Source organism: Taurulus bubalis, assembly GCF_910589615.1.
Source record: "Taurulus bubalis genome assembly, chromosome: 3".
Lineage (NCBI taxonomy): Eukaryota > Metazoa > Chordata > Actinopteri > Perciformes > Cottidae > Taurulus > Taurulus bubalis.
Window position 1 is genome coordinate 9,093,608 of NC_136591.1, and position 18,887 is coordinate 9,112,494.

At 41.1% G+C, this 18,887-nt stretch overlaps 1 protein-coding gene across 1 annotated transcript in view; it reads left to right on the top strand.

The window, feature by feature from the left end:
- LOC306733615 (receptor-type tyrosine-protein phosphatase delta) overlaps positions 1–18,887 on the top strand; it is a gene marked incomplete at its 5' end in the record, with an annotated part of 88,910 nt that overhangs the window by 44,592 nt on the left and 25,431 nt on the right. Inside the window, 14 exons of the mRNA XM_079214884.1 lie at positions 1,345–1,455; positions 5,685–5,954; positions 7,286–7,867; positions 8,188–8,333; positions 8,906–9,050; positions 10,663–10,968; positions 11,854–12,047; positions 12,445–12,471; positions 12,903–13,020; positions 13,460–14,047; positions 14,491–14,588; positions 14,723–14,979; positions 16,126–16,219; positions 17,795–18,004. Coding sequence (XP_079071010.1) covers positions 1,345–1,455; positions 5,685–5,954; positions 7,286–7,867; positions 8,188–8,333; positions 8,906–9,050; positions 10,663–10,968; positions 11,854–12,047; positions 12,445–12,471; positions 12,903–13,020; positions 13,460–14,047; positions 14,491–14,588; positions 14,723–14,979; positions 16,126–16,219; positions 17,795–18,004 — 3,146 coding nt within the window. The remainder of the gene's footprint in view (positions 1–1,344; positions 1,456–5,684; positions 5,955–7,285; positions 7,868–8,187; positions 8,334–8,905; positions 9,051–10,662; positions 10,969–11,853; positions 12,048–12,444; positions 12,472–12,902; positions 13,021–13,459; positions 14,048–14,490; positions 14,589–14,722; positions 14,980–16,125; positions 16,220–17,794; positions 18,005–18,887) is intronic.

The following is an 18,887-nucleotide window of genomic DNA, read 5'->3' on the forward strand; positions in this document are numbered from 1 at the left end:
TTTCTTACTTTTCTTGGGTTTGGAGAGTATTTTACTTTTTGACTTTTTTTCTTCAGGGTTTGGGGAAGGCAAACAGTAGAGTCCGGCGAGGACCTGATTGGCTCATTTTTGCCTTGTGACATGAAGCTGGAGAGTTGTTGATGCATAAAGCCATTTTTCCCTGGGTCATGTGACACCACACTGCTGATCCCATTGGTGGATTTTTATGGGTGTCTTTTGTAGCTTTCACAAGCTAAAGCAGTGGTTGGTTACCTTCTTGTCGGCTCAGGTCGATATTTTGAATTTTGTCTTCTAATACAAATGCATTTTATTTTTCAGCTAAGGGTTGTCAGAAGGTTGTAAGTTGTGCCGACATACATTTCTTGCCAAGATTTGCATGTCAAAACTTTTGTTATTGAGGGTTATATGTTGGTTCTGCCTTACATAATACTTCAATTAACATTTTTTATACATCTATGAGCAGCATTTTTCAATTTTTTTCCTGGGCTGCCTTTTTTTTTTTAAAGTTACTTCACCTAGTTGAAGTCCCAAAATATTCAGTTAGGTGAATATTACACCCGATCTGTGATTGAATATGCTAAAATTCATACCTAAAATTCTTTCTTTTAATTGTCCTCCCCTGTTATGCTGCTTTCTTATACTGTAAACCTTTTTTGTTTGATCCATGTTTCCCTAAAGCAGTATCACTCATCCCCATATTGACCAGTCCAGTGACATGTTGTATATTGAAGGGCTTGCCCCTATTCTTCAAGTTGAAATTATGACATTCTTTTTGAACATTGGCAATAGCATTAGGGTCTTTTTAGATCCTATAAGCAATCAGGCTTTTTCTCTAAAGAAGTCATCGACAAGGTAAATGTATTATAGACAGAAGATAACTTAGGTATTTTTCTTTTTTCTTTTCTTTTGGATTTGGACAATGTGTTTTATTCTTTTCCCTCGTTGATATTTTAGCCCGGTAAATTGTATTACAATGTCTTGCATGATCACCATTTGCAGCTATCCCTCACCTATAGCAGGGTAACACAGTCCTCAGCCAGTGGATCAGGCTGGGATAATGATGGGGGCTAAACTTTAAAATATAGAGTTTTAAGTAAAAGAGGCAAGAACGTAGCATTTCATTGATGCAGTTTATTGGATATTGTTTAATTTCAACTTTCCTCAAACTGTCCAACTACTCAGGCTTGACAGGACAAAGCAAAACTAGAAATGAAGGGGGCTGATGTTGGCCTCCTTGAGGTTCAACAACTTCTTTTCTTGTTTTATGTTTGCGTGTGAACATGATGGGAACGACAACATTTTAACCAAACATACTTCCAAACCCCATTTGCTATTCCCAACCAGGAGCCCTCCAGATAGAGCAGAGCGAAGAGTCTGACCAGGGGAAGTATGAATGTGTGGCGACCAACAACGATGGAACCCGCTACTCTGCCCCAGCAAATCTATATGTCAGAGGTAGGAAACACACGTCGACAACACTGGCATGCTTTCTATCAAACATTGTATTAATGTTCTCTTTAAAATTCACGAGTAACCTTTAAATCAGCCAATAAAGTCTGCAGGGGCCATGTCCTGTGAGGCCGTTGTAAGTATGCTATGTTTTAGTTGTTTTGGTTCTTTTTTATTTTGCACTTGACTTACCTGCACTGATTTGAACCTACGGTATCTGCTGTTATGTGTCTCTGGTCCTTGTTGATAATCCTGAGTCTAACACCAACTAGACTGCTTGCTGTGTTTATCTACTAATTGCCTCTCAAACCTGACTGTCGGAGGTGGTAAAGGGTGGCCGGCCCTCCTCCATCAGTCCCAACTCTTTCCCCAGCAATGAACAGATCCTCTCTGGCCTTTTTTCTCCCTATTGATCAACATCCAAAAGACAGCTTTAATCCCACTAGGTTTACTGAGAAGGAAATGTAAAAACTCAACACTTACAACTGGTATAAAGCAATTATAATACAGTATAGTATAGCTTTTACATTATCCTACTCCATATGTAATGTCTTGTAAAAACAGTCTCTGTTCTTTTATATATAATTCAGATATAGCTTCAGGATTTTAGCTCGATTTCAGTAACCGCTCTTTCAAAGAGGCTGTAATCTTTCACTCTTTTTAAGTCACAATATTTGGTGCAACTCTTGCTTCTGATTTTCACTTTTAATTGCACACATATTTTATATACAAAACTCACTTACTCTTCCAGTATTGTCAAGTATTATAAAGTCTCTATAAATAACTGTCAAATGCTCAACAGACTTTTGGTTAGTTTTTGTAAGTAACATCATATACAATATATAATAAGCAAAATACATACGTACAAGCTAATTACCTAGCTTGGGCATAGTTTGTATTCAAAGTAAACAATCTCTATTATTCACAATGTTTGAGCTCAGACAGGTCAGACTTTCTCGTTTTTATCTGGTAACCTGGGAGGTGCAACCTGCACCTTGGAGACAGAAGGTCCTTCAAATTGTTTACATAGCATTTGAACACCTAAAACATGGCCTTTTTACTCTCTGTGTTTCCCTTGTTTTTCTCCTTTCCTTATTTAATTTTGTTCTGCATCAAATTTCCCAACATCCCTCAGAGCTACGAGAAGGTTGGTGTGTTTTTACTTTTTGAACACAACACAAAACATAAATAATTTCATTTGTTTGCGAAAAAACAAAAACATTTTCTCTTTTTTTTTTTACCTCTATTTATATCTTTAAAAAAAATCTTCGTCACTCATTCACTGTTCATGTTGCCATCGAGAATGCCCCTGGTCTTTGTCAGAGTGCTTGACTGTCCAACAGGTGGTGCATGTTTGCATCTTTGGGGTGGGGTGGTCGGGGCGATTTTTGCACATTTCTGAGGATCTATTTGCATGGTCACCTCTCAATGCTTGAGCTGGTCATCCCCTTTGCCCCGCCCCCTACCCCAACCCTTACCCTGTCAGTGTTCCTGCTTGGTTTCTCTGATGACTCACCACACAGCAGGTCAATGGGATACAAAATGAATACAACTGTAATAATTAAATGAGTTTAATTTAGAACAGAAAAATAATACAAAATGTCCCTGATTGGGCTGTTGTCCTAATAATTGCTGTTGACCATAGATGCAGAGTTGCTCCATATGAGCACTGGATCTTTCCCTCCATAGAGCCATTTAAGCACCACTGCACTAAAATTGTCCCTGTGGTGCTCTCTCCAATTGAAGTTTCTCAGGGATAAAAGTATGTTAAAGCAAAATCAATTCTTTGTTGGAATGGGCACTAAAGTCAAGCGCCAAGCTGTAAAAAATAACCTTACCCTCAGAGATTATACACTTCCTCTGACTCGGATGTGTCTGCGCAGGAAGTGGTGAAAGAATGATGCATTTAGAGCGTTAGTCACGAGACTTGACAAATGTAATGATATTCAAATGAGCACGATAATATTATGTCTGTGGGGAGCGTGATCCAATTGGATATTAATTAAATATTGAGTGAGAGAAACGTTGTATTTAATAATGCAAGCAGCTCCTCTAGATTTCCTCTCTGGAGAGCTGCGGTCTGCTCAACAGAATGGGTTGGTGAGTTGGAAGCAGACAGCAGGAATTGCGTGCCTATTTTTAATATACATATATGCATATGTATAATAACTAGTTTAGAGTCACAGGAAGTACAGTTGGGGCTGTTTAAAAATGTGGGTGCACACGTTTAAAAGCTTTCACTAAAGAAGTGAATAAGTAAACCAACCAAAGCTAACAGTAATCTATTTCCAATACCATGAGCAGTAACACTGACTTTACTTTCTCTCTCCCTAAATGTGTTATAACAATACCCGGTAGTCCCCGTCTGTTTCCCACCTAACCCAAGCTCCCTTAGTTATCCACATCATTGACACATACTTTAAAATCCTCACAAGTAGAATCTGCTGAATAATATGTTGTATTTTATTTCTGGTCCTGTCCATTCATTTTACTCCTGTCCTAAGATGTTGTTGTCTTCTTCTTCAAGTGTTTTTTTTTGTTCTCCCAGGACCTTGAGCTTGTACTAGTCACATATACAACAATGTAGCACTCCCAGACTAACCCTCCCATTACACAGTGTGCTGCCACGTCTTCCTTCTGACCCCGTTAGCACTTCTTTTACCCTTGTAGCCCTCTTCCCGCTGACTCCCTTACATGGTTGCCTCACAAAGTCACATATTGTTCTTGTATGCATGACGGACTCCTGCTCCCCTCCAAAAGGCCTTGAAGCCGTCCATGTGCATTATGAATGTTATACATTTAAGTTAACTCAAGAGTGTCACCTTTTCTTTGAAGTTTTAGCCTTTTATGTTACTTTTCTCTCTTTCTTTTGAGAATGTTTTTTGGGGAATGTGTATCTGCTAGCGCTGTCAAATGATATGTTGTTTTATTTCACTTGGATTAAAATCAATGTTGCTGCAGGTACGCATGATTGTAAAAAAATTAAATAACACTTGCTTATATTTTGAAATTACGATTATTAATTTTAAAAACAGGAATCATAACAAATCTTAAATAAATAAAAATACTGGTTAAACTAAAACTTAGCATCAAGAGACAAGTATGCCACACACCTAAATTACTCCAATGTTAGTCCTTCTGCAATGTGCTGCAATATGATGACTTATGATGTACATAAATCATGAAAACAATGAGATATGTTCTGCCAATGCATTCGTGTTGGAGCAGCGTGTCTCCCTCTCAGAAGACGTGTGGCTTGTCTCGATCCTTGATATGCTCCTAGGTAAAGTTACATTTCAGAACCCTCACTCTGAATTATCTCGCTCAGCATTTTTATCGGAAGCTGTCCTGAGGCCTGCAGTCATGTCGAAATCATTTGAATTAACATCAGTTCGTATTTAGATTTTGATTCATTCACAGGCTCGGACTGATTTGTACAATCAGAGAACGAAGTGTAGCGAGCCAAGTTAATGCTTTAAGGGCCGGCATAATTTGTCCTCTTGTGATAAGCGTAATACTTTTCTATGGCCATTGAATTCATAAGCATAAAAGAAAGTATGCATAACTTTTACTTTCATCCTCTAAGCCGTCTGGCAGAGTTCACCAATCTAAAGCCACTTTTAAAAGTAAAGGCAGGAGAGGGAAACATGTTGAGGGTGATTGTGTTATTCACGCAGTGGACGCATAACATTTGACAGCCCTAGTTTCTACTTTGGACTGACCCTAAAAATTGCAGAGGATCATCATTCTCCTTTTGATGCGTGTGCAACTTCTCGGAGTATTATCTATGTTTGTGTGATGTGAGAATGTGAGGAGGCACATTATCTCACATCAGCTGGAAGCGCGCAGCCGAAAAGTTGTTTCTTTGCATACAACTGTGGAGTGCTGTCGACTCTCCAGAACGTTGTGTAGTTCTGCGTACCTGTTCTGATGGTGATACAGTATTTATATGCATGGCACTCGTGTTGTTCATTCACCATTGAAATATGTAAGTCTTTGATCAAATGTGTTTTCCTAACCTTCATCAAGCGATCATAAGTTATCAATCGAGAAACCAATTTTCTATGCTACAATTTCACTTTTAACAATGTGCTGATGTTATTATATAATGTTTAAATGTTAGACAATCAGTTTTCTTTTGGCAACATTTGAGTAAAATACAGATTTTGTTTTTCTATAAATGGATTCAGTTGTTCCATTTTCTGGGTTTTCACGCCACATTTTGTCTTTTTCAGTACGCCGAGTGCCACCACGATTCTCCATTCCACCTACAGACAACGAGATCATGCCAGGCGGCAGTGTCAATATCACATGTGTGGCAGTGGGCTCTCCCATGCCATACGTCAAGTGGATGCTGGGTGCGGAAGACCTGACGCCAGAGGACGACATGCCCATTGGACGGAACGTCTTGGAGCTCACAGACGTCCGGCAGTCGGCCAACTACACCTGTGTGGCCATGTCGACCCTGGGGGTGATAGAGGCTGTGGCACAGATCACGGTGAAAGGTAAAGCTGCACTTCTTCAGAATTAAAAGGCAGAGTATAGTGTGCTCAGCAGCTAGTGAGCTCCTACAGTACTACAATACACAAAGGCTATGTATAGCTGGGCTTAGTTCGGACAATTCTGCATACAGTTTAGTGTGTGCGTATATAAATATTAAATTCAATTAAAATACAAAATATATATATTTAAAAAGTGTGTGTACATACATACATATACACTTTTTAAATATATATTTTGTGTGTGTATATATATGTATATACACACACACACACTTTTTTTAAAGATTTTTTTTTGGTGTGTATAAGTGTATATACACATACGCACACTTTTTAAATATATATTTTGTCTTTTTATTTTAACTGCATGCATATGCTATATTAGGAGTGAATATCCAAGCAGAGACGATGGGCAGTGCTTTAAAGAAAGTAATTTAACTGTCACCGCCACGGTAACTCATCTGTGGAGGATTCTATAAAGCTTTAGACAAGCCCTGGCACCAGCCTCACTGCATTAGGTGTCAGATTGAGAATATAGTGAAGTTCTTATCTCTCAGCTGGAGAGCTACAGAGCCACGAGCTCACCATGTTAGCAAGAGGTAGAGGAGGAGGAGGGGGCGGGTGGGTGGGGGATGTAAAACGGAGCGAGTATTGTTTGGTTTCCTCTGTAGGCTTGGCACTTATCTGAGTGTAATCATATCTATACAGCAGCGTACCATAAAGATATCCCAGATTGGTGTCGCCATGTCCACGTGCTCACAAGGGACAGACTCACACACACCCCCTCTGTTTTGTTTTTCCTAGACATAACAGAGAAATATTAGTCACAATATAACCGTCTGGCAGCAAACTCCCCCAGAAGCATACTTGAGATGGCATATAAAGACAATCTATCGCCCTGATATCTTTTGCCATGTGTCACGGCGTGGGGAATTAAAGCAATAAATTGAACTGTTAAATTATTAAAGTGATAAACACTGGGAAATCCGAGATAAACGACAACATTCCTCTCGGTTGAACATGGGGTATGCCGACCTTTAATCTCGCACATAAATTCATACGAAACTCGGAAAAAGTGAAACAACACAAAGACGATCCACGCAATAGAACAGACACACACACACACACTTCATACGAGTCTGATGACTCCAGATATACTATATATATATCATCAGTGTCAAGTGCAATGGACTGTAAAATGAATGTGATCAATATAATTCAACCATCTACAAATTAAAATGAAGTGTCTATGACCCATAACAGGAAATAAATTATCTACAGGTATAGCGTTGCTGTATACTTTGCATTCCTATTCATATGTATGCTTATCATCACAGCATTGCCCAAGACTCCTGGCATTCCTGTGGTGACAGAGCGCACAGCCACCAGCATAACATTGACATGGGACTCGGGCAATCCGGAACCGGTGTCCTACTACATCATCCAACACAAGTCCAAGTACTCAGAGGACTCGTACAAGGAGATCGACGGCGTGGCCACCACTCGGTACAGCGTGGGAGGCCTCAGCCCTTATTCGGACTACGAGTTTCGGGTGGTGGCGGTGAACAACATCGGACGAGGGCCACCCAGTGAGAGCATCGAGGCCAAAACAGCTGAGCAGGCACCCAGCACGGCACCAAGGCAGGTCAGAGGTCACATGCTGAGCACCACCACAGCGGTTATCCACTGGGATGAACCGGAGGAGGCCAACGGGCAGATCATGGGTTACCGAGTCTACTACACCATGGACTCCACCCAACAAGTCAACCTCTGGGAGAAGCAGATTGTTCGGGGGGCAAACTATGCCACCATCCAGGGCCTCATCCCCAATAAGACCTACTACATCAAGGTTTTGGCCTACACCTCAGTAGGCGATGGACCTCTTTCTCCAGACCTTCAAATAATCGCTAAGACGGGAGGTAAGCACGGTTTGTTTTTATTTGTGGAATCTATAATTGAACACATTTTAAGTTTATAGGTTTATAGTTGTGAACACACGATCATCTTCAGGCTTTATACAAACACTTAAATTGCCTTTCTCAAGTGTGACAATTCAAATGCTCAGTTGTTTACTTCTTGTGAAAAAGTTGTTTTTACCCCTCATGAAGTAACCATGGACTCTGTGTCTCTTGTAGCAGTAACTTAATGCAAAGTGGCATCTGTGCCAGTGTGACTGTGATGATAATGAATAGTGCAAGATGTAATGATAAATTAATTAATCTCTTTATTCCACTTGCAGTTCCCTCCCAACCAACCGACTTCAAAGGAGAAGCCAAATCAGAAACAAGTATTTTACTGTCATGGATTGCTCCAGCGCAGACTGGGCAGGAAAATCAAATCACAGGATATGAACTTATGTACAGGAAGAGGGATGACAAAGAGGAGGTAATGATTTCCTGACTTGACCCAATTTGGCCCACCATTAGATTTTATTTACATTATCACAAATTATTTGTTCTGAATCACACGGGAATCCATTACCGAGTAATGGTTTGATTACGTCATGCAATCATCCATAATATTCGTTGTAAATATGTAAATTCACAAAATTATAATTGTTCTAGTTTTCTAATGCCAACACAAATAGTACTAATTGATAAGTCACATACTGTATATGTACATAATACCAGATACCGGTATTTCTCAACATGAAAACCACCAGCTGACATACAGCGAAAAGGAATAGGTATATCTTCTAATATAACAATTACATGGAAGAATATCCAGTATTGTTTAAATGGATTTATGGTAACTAGTTATGAGCAGTCGATAATCAAACCAATATTGTTACACCATTGCACACAAACCTAAAACATACCGCCAAATGACTGCATAATTGGTGTTTGTAGTAGTTTTTATCAGGGTATAATACAGTCAAATTGTATATTCATATCAGAAAGCAGCTGACTTATTGCCTGTATTTCTTTGAAAACTCACATGTGAAACTTTCTCCACAGAAACGTATCAGCTTCGAGCCGACAACAACATACCTGTTGAAAGACTTGAAGCCCTTCACGACGTATACTTTCCGGCTGGCTGCCCGTAGTAAACACGGAGTCGGAGCTTACACCAACGAGATCTCCGCAGAAACTCCACAGACACGTAGGTCTTCTTCCTTATCTGACAGAGTTTAAACTATTTGGGAAGGAACACATTTTCAAATGCATTCTAAATTTTAGTGTGCTGCAAAATCCCCCCAAAAAGTGACAAGGATGTCAGGAAGGTTTTGAGCACAGATATACAGTGAATGTGATTTTTCTTGAAATGGCTGATGCATTTGAAGAGATGTAAACATTTGAAATAGTAAACAAGTGTTACCTGACCATGCAGTATTCACTTTGAAAAGGTTGCATGGACAGCGTGCCCAGGCTTCCCTGTGAAGTCAGGAGACAAGGTTACGAAAACTACCCCCCTCCACCTTTGTTGTGCGAAAACAGTCTTGACTGAAATGAATGATGAAGCCTTGAATTATTAACACGACTGCCCACATCTGCATTACCCAACTGTTTTTCATACGTGAAAGGGCATTTCAGTAAGCCTTGTCTCTTGACATAGCATGTCAGCCAAAAATAAAAGAGTAGAGAATTTTCAAAATGAGCTTTCTATGTAGCTACACTGCCAAGAACCACTTGGGATTTTACCCATTTTTGCTATTGATGTTTGTACTCAATTCAAATTAGAATCAAGAAATTTTGTGGAGTAACGACATCATAGAAAGCTCACAGCAAGCGTTGTCTCTGTAGTTAGGGACACTTCCCCCCCCCCCCCCCAAAAGACCCCAGATATATGAAACAAGTCTAAATTGAAAAATTGGATTCTGTTACAAAATCAAACTAAACCCAGTGCAGTTCAACTGAATTTGATTACCAGTCAGAGGATTCCCCTTAAACCACACGTGAAATCATAAATCTGAGGTCTGTGAAAGCCAAGGGCAGGGATCAGGTGGGTATACAAGAAACTCAAACTCTGCCCCAGATGTTTGTTCTGAGGTAAATGATGAAGTAAATCAAAAAGTGCATGCCAATGTTATCAGAATCTAATAAATCAGTCATGTCTCCTTGGGAAGTTCTCTGTTGTACAATCAGGCTGTTACCACAAACCAACAGGCTTCGGAAAGGTTGGTGACAAATACAACATTTTTCTATTTTGAATAGTTAAAGCATCAACCTTTATGTTTTTGGATTGATGGTAACTGCTTGCCAAATTTGTCTTAGATATTACTTCATTTCTTTTGGAATGGTTTTATCCTAAATTATTTATTTAGAAATTAAAGTGATCTAATACATAGAATAGAATAGGATATATGATTTTTATTTTCCCTTTTTTTATCTATATATATATATATATATAAATATATATTTTTCATAACAAAGGTAGGTTACATATTTTAAAGCTGTCCTTTTTCCAATCAGCACCTTCCATTCATCATCAGTGTGTACCTGTTTGTGTTGGTTTTCGCCTTTTGTTTTGTTTGTATTTTCTATGTTTCCTTGATTTAATTTACTTTATTTTTACCCACATAAGTCTTTGTACTTTTTCCTCATTTTGTGTCATTTCATTTTCCTTTTCTTTTTTTCCCTTTGTTTGGTCAATTATACCATCATCATCCCGATCGAACCAAACCGAAACTCCTTTAAAACTAAAATCCAACTCAATGAACGGCCTGACCAAACAAAAAACCCTTCACCTGCACCAAACCCAACACATCAACCAGAACCCTCAGGCCCACCTCAGGAAGTCAAGTGCTACAGCCCCAGCTCCACCAACATCCTGGTAAGTTGGCGGCCACCCCCACTGGAATTACAAAATGGGATCATAACGCAATACACCATCCAATATGCGGCAACTGAAGGGGAGGATACCGCTGCTCATCAAATCTCCAGCATCCCTCCGGAAAGCTCTCAGTACCTTTTGGAAAACCTGGATAAATGGACAGATTACCGCGTGACGGTCACTGCTCACACAGATGTCGGGGCAGGACCGGAAAGCCTGCCACAGCTCATCCGCACAGAGGAGGATGGTATGTGTTCGCTAAAACAAAGCTCCAGCTGAACATCCAGTCAAACCCTCTTAACCTACCCCGTCAAATACTAACAACCTCGCCTATATCTGCAACTCCCTCCTCTTTTCTACCCCTCTGCCTGCTTCTAGTAAAAGTGACGGTCATCACTTGCTACTTTTAGCCCCATTTTGGACTGTGCACTTTTCCACCCACACAAACTGTGACTGACTCACTTTGCAAAAGCACCTTTTTTTTTTTTACTTTTTTTTTTCCTACGCTGCTCAATTTCAACACATGGTATGGCATTTTCAACTGCAGGCCTCCAACTTCCAGTCCCAACTGTCATTTTTGAAATATGCTCTGCAGTGTTTTTGAACGGCAGCATTTTTTTTTTGTATAACTCACTTTTTGGGAACTTGGCAAAAGGACAAGTTCTGGACAGTGGGAATAACAATAGGTGGAAGACATTTTTGAAGGCCATTTTTTTTATATTTTTTCTCCCCTCATGTGATAGAATCATTTTTTTTATTCATTTTTTCCTCCCACCATAGCCAAAATTATTGTAGTGCTTCAAATATTTGAAACACTTGAAGCCCCCCTTTGGCTCCACTTTTCTATTTTGGCAAAACACATTTTTATTCTATGTTTTAGAAATCCACTCTACCCATTTTTAATGTTTCAGGATTAGGTCAGTTGTCAGACCTGTTTTTGCTGTTGTTTTTTCCCCTTACCATTGTTGAAATATTGATGTCATGCAGTGCTTGTTGCAGTTTGCTGCACTTTTGTGATTTTTTTTGTCACTGCAGCATTTTGCGCTACGGCTTTTGGACAGGAAATAAAAAGAGGGCGAAGGGGTTCTCTATAATTTTGACCTTTTTTTTCTATCCCATGGTATTCCTCCAGTTCCTAGCGGGCCACCTCGTAAAGTTGAGGTGGAGGCTGTCAACTCCTCATCAATTAAAGTGATCTGGCGTTCACCGATGCCCACCAAGCAGCACGGTCAGATCCGAGGGTACCAGGTGCACTATGTCAGGATGGTTAATGGGGAGCCCACAGGACAGCCAGTCATCAAGGACATCCTGATTGATGATGCCCAGGTACAACACCCTTTTCAACCAGCCACCACATCTCTCACACACAAAGTATCGCTTTCTCTCTTTCACCTCTACAGACCTTACAGAAAAGCATTTTAATTGGAGTGGGAAAAGAAAGCTCACTTTTATCCTGTCATATCAATATTTGAATTGAAAATAGTTACCATTTAACTGGTGTGTCACTAATTACAACTCTCCTGGATGCAGAAGTTGTGTGCATGTTTATTTACAAGTCTATATTTGATTATTGTTACTTTTACTATAGTTACTTTTAATCAAGATACAAATTAATTTGGTGGTTGCAGACAAACTGTGTGTATATTTTCTCACCAGTGATTAGTGTCTGTACCTGGCCTTATTTGTTGTCTCTTTTCTCTCCATATTCTGATATCATAATCAGTGGGAATATGATGATTCAACCGAACATGTGAGTAGTTAAACTTGACAGACTTCGAATCTTGTTTCCCCCTGCTGTCACCCTCTGCATGAATGGCATGTGGCTTTTGTGCACTAGGAGTTCAAGACCTCAAGCATTTTAAGCATTACCTTGAGTGTCAGTTCAACTTTGTAACATATTTAGACAACAGCAGATGGAATCCTTGACTCACAATAGTACTGACCTTAAAGGTTTGAAGTCTTTTGGTGTTTACTGACGAAGCTATTTTGCAACATACAAAAGAAACATACTCTTTGTCAAGAAATGTACTGACCACAGCTGATCGAGACTATTCCTTTCCCCGGAAGCATGCCCCAATGTTAAGTACAGCTGAGAGAATGTGTCTGTTGTGCTTTGCTCCTTGCTTGTATTTGCAAATCAGCGTGTGAGTTTCCTGCAACTTAAGTTCTGAATCTTTACAGGAAATGATCATCACAGAGCTGCAGGCTGAGACCACATATTCAGTTACTGTGGGAGCCTATACAACAAAGGGCGACGGTGCACGCAGCAAGCCCAAACTGATCACCACCACTGGCGCAGGTACTGTCACTGCAACCACTGACGAATCCCCTGTGGTTTCAGTGCAATACATTTTCTTCTGAAACGGCATTTCTACTGTGAAGAGCTGTGAAACTGCAGGCAATAAGGGGAAAAAGTGCGAGGCAGATATTCTTGTCACAGAGTGTGTAAAGTGTGAATGCAGCTAATTGCTCTCTCATTTAGTGCAATAACTCTTCCCCACTGGTGTGACATGGCACCGCTGAAGGCATTTTCAAAATAATGAAAAATGTAGTGAGTGAGAAAAGCAAGAGGCCCAAGTTCACCTCTTTTGACAGTGTTCTACCACAGTAAAATGACTTACAACACAAAGATACATCAACTGATAATGAGTGCTTGTCTACTACAAATATGATACGAAAGAAACATGGTCCTCCATATTTATAACTATTTGTCCTTTTCTCCACTGGTACCGTCTTAGTTCCTGATAAACCTCGGCTAATGGTCAGTACAACCAACATGGGCACCGCTCTCCTGCAGTGGCATCCCCCAGCATTAACCCATGGCCCCCTGCAAGGCTACCGCCTCCGTTTTGGCCGCAAAGACGTGGATCCTCTGACTGTCATTGAGTTCCCCGAGCGAGAGAACCACTACACTACCAAAGAAATCCATAAGGGAGCGTCATACACTTTCCGTCTTTCCGCGCGCAACAAGGTGGGCTTTGGTGAAGAGACAGTCAAAGAAGTCACCACAAATGAGGATGTCCCGAGTGGCTACCCTCAGAGCATTACAGCAGAGGGTGCCACCACCTCCACCATTCAGGTTAGCTGGCAACCTGTTTTGCTGGCAGAGCGAAACGGCCAAATAGTGAAATATGCTCTGCAATACAAGGACATCAACAGCCCACGCAGTCCCTCAGAACTCTTCATCACCGCCCCGGAATCAACAGTCATCCTGGATGGCCTTAAGGCAGATACCACTTATGATATTAAAATGTGTGCCTTCACCAGCAAGGGCTCTGGTTCCTATAGCCCCAGTGTCCAATTCAGGACACAGCCTTTGGATCAAGGTAGGACCAGTCCCTGAACCTTTCTTAAGCTCTTTCCCTTTTAAAATCAACCTTTCCCTGCGCAGCCATTTCCAACTACAGCAGCTTCCTCTGCAAGCATCAAATGGCAGGAGTTGAAAAAGTATGGAATCATCCACAGGACTTTGGTATTAGCATATTGTCCAGCCGTTAGTCTTTCTAATCTAAGAATGATTTAAGAAACTCTCATGGAGTAAGTATGTGTGTCTGTTTTTTTGTCTTGTTGGTCAAGCAAAGCTCAGTCATTAATGTATGGGTTGGTGTTGGTAAGAAGGTAAGAGGACAGTGTTGAGTTCAGAGTAGTGCTGCCTGGTTTTGAGGAAGAGACATTCTCAGGTAAGCACTGGTGTGGGACCAGTAGTGTAGATGTATTTTTAAAAGGATGTCCTGTGTCTAAATCACCTGCTCCCCCTTTCTTTTAGCAGTGTTTGCAAAAAACTTTCATGTGAGAGCTGCCATGAAGACATCAGTTTTGCTGACCTGGGAAATCCCGGAAACCTACAACCCAGCTCAGCCTTTCACTGTGAGCACTGCCGAGATAAATACAAAATGTTCACGTGTATTGACGCGCCCTACACAATGCTTTAGCACAGATAATGATTCAGTTAACATCCAAAACCAAGAGCTCACATGAAACATCAACTCATTGGTATACAGATCCTTTACGATAATGGGCAGAGTGTGGAGGTGGATGGGAAGCTAACACAGAAGCTAATCACGGGTCTTCAACCCGAGACGCAGTACTCCTTCCTCCTGACCAATCGTGGCAACAGTGCCGGCGGTCTGCAGCATCGCGTGTCCACCATGACGGCCCCGGACATTCTCCGCACCAAACCCTACCTGGCTGGCAAGACCAATTCAGACGGGATGGTGACTGTGGATCTACCATCAGTGCAGACGGCCGAGAGAGTAAGGTGAGTCGAGACGAGTAAACTGAAAGGGAAATGTGTTCTGCCCCCCCGAATGTGGATGATTTGAATTGTATGTTTCGAAGTCCCCACGTTGACTCGCATTTGCTGTGTTACTGGAGACAGAGTAATGACCCCTGACCCGATGCATTGACCTTGAGTGCTGTTGATTCTGACCATCTAGATTTGTTCACGTCCCTACTTGTAAGGCACAAGTGGCACAACATGACTCTTTTTTTGGATACGTGACTTCATCACTTTGGTGTAGTGGAACTTTTTCTGTCCATTGATGATGTATATATTACTGTTTAGTCTTTCTTATTGATACATAATGAAACAAAACACAGTGGATGACTTGATAGCTGACCTTGTCAGGGGAAATTCTCCGAAAAACAAAGTCATTGATGTGAATCCCTACATTTCAGTGTATTATCCACTTCACCTCAGTCATTACACACTGAAACAGCCCGACTCGTGTAAGCGCACTCCTCTAAGCCCTATGAAGTCTCTTATATCCTTTCAACAAAGCCCAGGGCTGTCAGAAGGCCAAGCAGCACATCCGATTGTAGACTGATGCTTCAAACCCATCTTGGGTTTTTTGATCTTGCTGGATGCACTTGGCCCACCGCCTCTCATGCCAGAGCTTAAGCTAATTAGTTTCCCATTAGCCTGCCACGCTGCCTTCCTGGCTAACGCTAGCTAGTACAGTGGCCAACCAGGAAGCCCAGAAAACTCTGGCAGAGGCTGTTATCTCTCCGGCCACCCTGATGAAGGGATGAAAATCCCTCTAATTCTGCATCTTTTCTTCGTTCGCTGAGGTCTCCTAATTAGCCCACGGGGGGCCTCAGTGAGGTGCAACTGTATTGCCCAACGTTGTCTGAACATGCTCAAATTAAATTAAAAAGAGGGAAATGACCCCAATCAAGAGATAGAGACTGTCTTACATTTCTAACGGCATACTTCTGCATATTTTTTTCATCAGTTTCTGGTAAGCAGACTAACCTTCTAATACAGGTCGACATGGCGGATACTGGGCAATGCTGTATTCGTTATTGCTGCCATAAGATTGACCAATTCCATACAAATATAACGTGTCTCTTTTGATATGTGGCAATGATCTTTGACCTACATTTTGAAAATGTTTCTTTACAGGGGGTATTACATTGTGGTTGTGCCTCTGAAGAAGCAACGCACCGGCAAGTTTTTCAAACCCTGGGACAATCCCGATGAGATGAATTTGGAGGAGGTAATTTTGGAGCTTGATTATATTGACAGAAAGTATAAGAAAATAATACGTAGAAATATTACATATTCTATAAATCCAGTTATTGTTCACGGCTTCTTAATTGGGCCGATATAACAATGTGCACACATCACACATTTCTTTTCTCAAAACTGGAAAGGCTGTTGAGGCCGTTAAGAGGGCAGGAGGAACAGGAGATGAGTCTATAGCTGCAGAGAGCACTGTTCATATGGAAATGAGAAACATGAAGTAGCCATCAAGTGCACTGCTCAACCCCCATCCCCTCTTCCTCATCCTCTTTGAGTCTGTGGTAATTACCTGAAGAGCTGCATCAGGCCCCTATGTCCCTTCTCATCTCATGCAAAGCTAGGCTACTGCGTATGCAACACTTGGCAACTCTGTGCATTGCAGGTATGATTTCATGTGAACGCAAATGAAAGCTTTTATCCCGATGCATACCCAGCTGTGATTGCATTTAAACTTTTCTTTTATATGCAATGTCAAACATTGCAAGCTAATGGTTGGAGACATTCGGTGCAGAATATAGTGTAGTCTCTGTCCTAGAAATGTGTAGAAATGGAAACTTTAAAAAAAAGTGATTCCCCCTCGGGTCACATAGAAATTGAAATTCTGGGAACCATTCTTATTTGTGAATCAAATCCTTTGGAAAATTATAACTTATTTTGAAACTGTGGGTTTTTAAATATTTATTTCTTTAGTATAAACATCACAAATGTATCACGTGTCTAGGGGGCTAAAAGAAAAAAAAAAACACACCATGTCTCATCTGGCATTGGCTTTACTCCTCATGCCTACAGGCCCGTGTCTGTAGCCTTGACCGATTGCCCAAAAGTCGCCCCTCTGTCAGAATTTATTTGTTTGTCAATATTGGCACTCACCTTTTCACAACTTTTCCCAAGGGCAGCTAGATTTAGCCGTGTTGACAGGAGAGATGATTGAAGACATTATCGGGCAGCACCAACAGCCCGGCAGCCAAAACAGAGCACACACGAGAACGCACACACTCCAATGTGAATGACAGTCTCCCAAAGCGCGCACACACACTCTCATGCCTGCACACAAGTCAGAGAAATGAAATCAGACATCCAAACAACTATCGGGGCTTGATTAGCATAATTATGATCCGTGCTTTGTGTGTGAAGTCAGATAGAACAGACTTGTATGAAGGGCACACAGGATGTGTTTCTTTCATTAATAGTAGTATTGTCGTTGGCTGAAAGAGCAACGGTGCATTTTTTGGGTTTACACTAGGTAAATTATCCGCACTTTACATATCTTTCATTCAGATTGATCAAAAAATAAGTTTTTTTCTTTTTACAGTTTGAAGCTGTTGGATAATCCTCATCTGTTTTATGTGCTGGGAATTCACAGATCTCTTAATCTCACAATCTTCCGTAGTCAAAAATACAGATGAATTAATTCATTGATCTTTTCTGTAATGTTCTGCCTGTTGCAATCAGCATTGTCAGCTCGGCAATCAGAGAGATAGATAGCCCGATTTGGTGTGTGGGGAAATGGGTCCCTTTGTGTTATCAATTCTCTGCCTCTTGCTCCTAGCTGCTGAAGGAGATAAACCAAACTAGCAGAGGCCTTCGGTTCCAGAGGCAGGCAGAACCCAAAGCCTACATCGCTGCCTACTTCAAAGTCCTGCCCAACGATTTCAACCTGGGAGATGGCAAGACCTATCGGGGCTTCGAAAACAAGCAACTCCAGAATGGCCAGGAGTACATTTTCTTTGTGCTTGCTGTTATGGAAATGTCTGAAAATGTAAGATTGCTGTTTTAATTCAATTTCATCCATGTGTGCCTGATATTTTCAGCTTCAGATATGAGATTGTTCACCTTTGGGACATCCCGTGCCGGTGATCTTGTGGTCTTCGTGCTCGGAACTGTGCTTCTTGACGGAGGGTCGGAGTTTGCCTCTGGTTAGATGTGTTACTCCGAGCCTTTGTGATGCTTTGCCTTCAAAACTTAGAGCTGCAGCTGGCCTAAGAAGCTGACCCTAGCTACTTTAGGGAGAGAAACCCCTTAAGACCTTAGCTGATCGCAAGGATACCTCGATAACAGAGCTCCTCTTTAATTGCGTCCGACGTGCGGTCCACCTTATCGCCGCTGCTGCAGCAAGTGTGTATTTGTGCATGTGTCTTTCTGGACTGGAGACCCGAAAGCTGCATGATTAGCTGCAGGCGTGATGAAGGATATGATGGGCAGCAGGGTCTATAGTGCTGCCTCGCACTCTCTCTGCTAACCCTGGGTTAAGGTAGAGCAAAACGATAATGGCAAATGGAGAGAAAGCGCTAATTTGCTCACTGAAGCATAGATTTTCTTCCCACTAGACCTTTCTTTTAATCTCCTCGTAGAATGTGAAATAGTTCAATCAAGGCTCCTGTAAAATAGAGATATTGAAGATAATTTTGATTGGTCAAGCTGCAGCTTAGCAGAAATTACACAGCAAAACTTTGAATTGGCTTTTAATTTGTATTGTTGGTCATGCTGTCTTTGTCAGAGTCTTGTTAGATATGCTCTGTAGAGAGGGTCAATTAATTGAAGTCTTGCGGTAGTGCTTTGAATATCTTGAGCTACTAGTTCTAGATTTGATGAAACATTGGTGCGAAGATCTTTCAAAAAACACTATTTACATACAATTATGG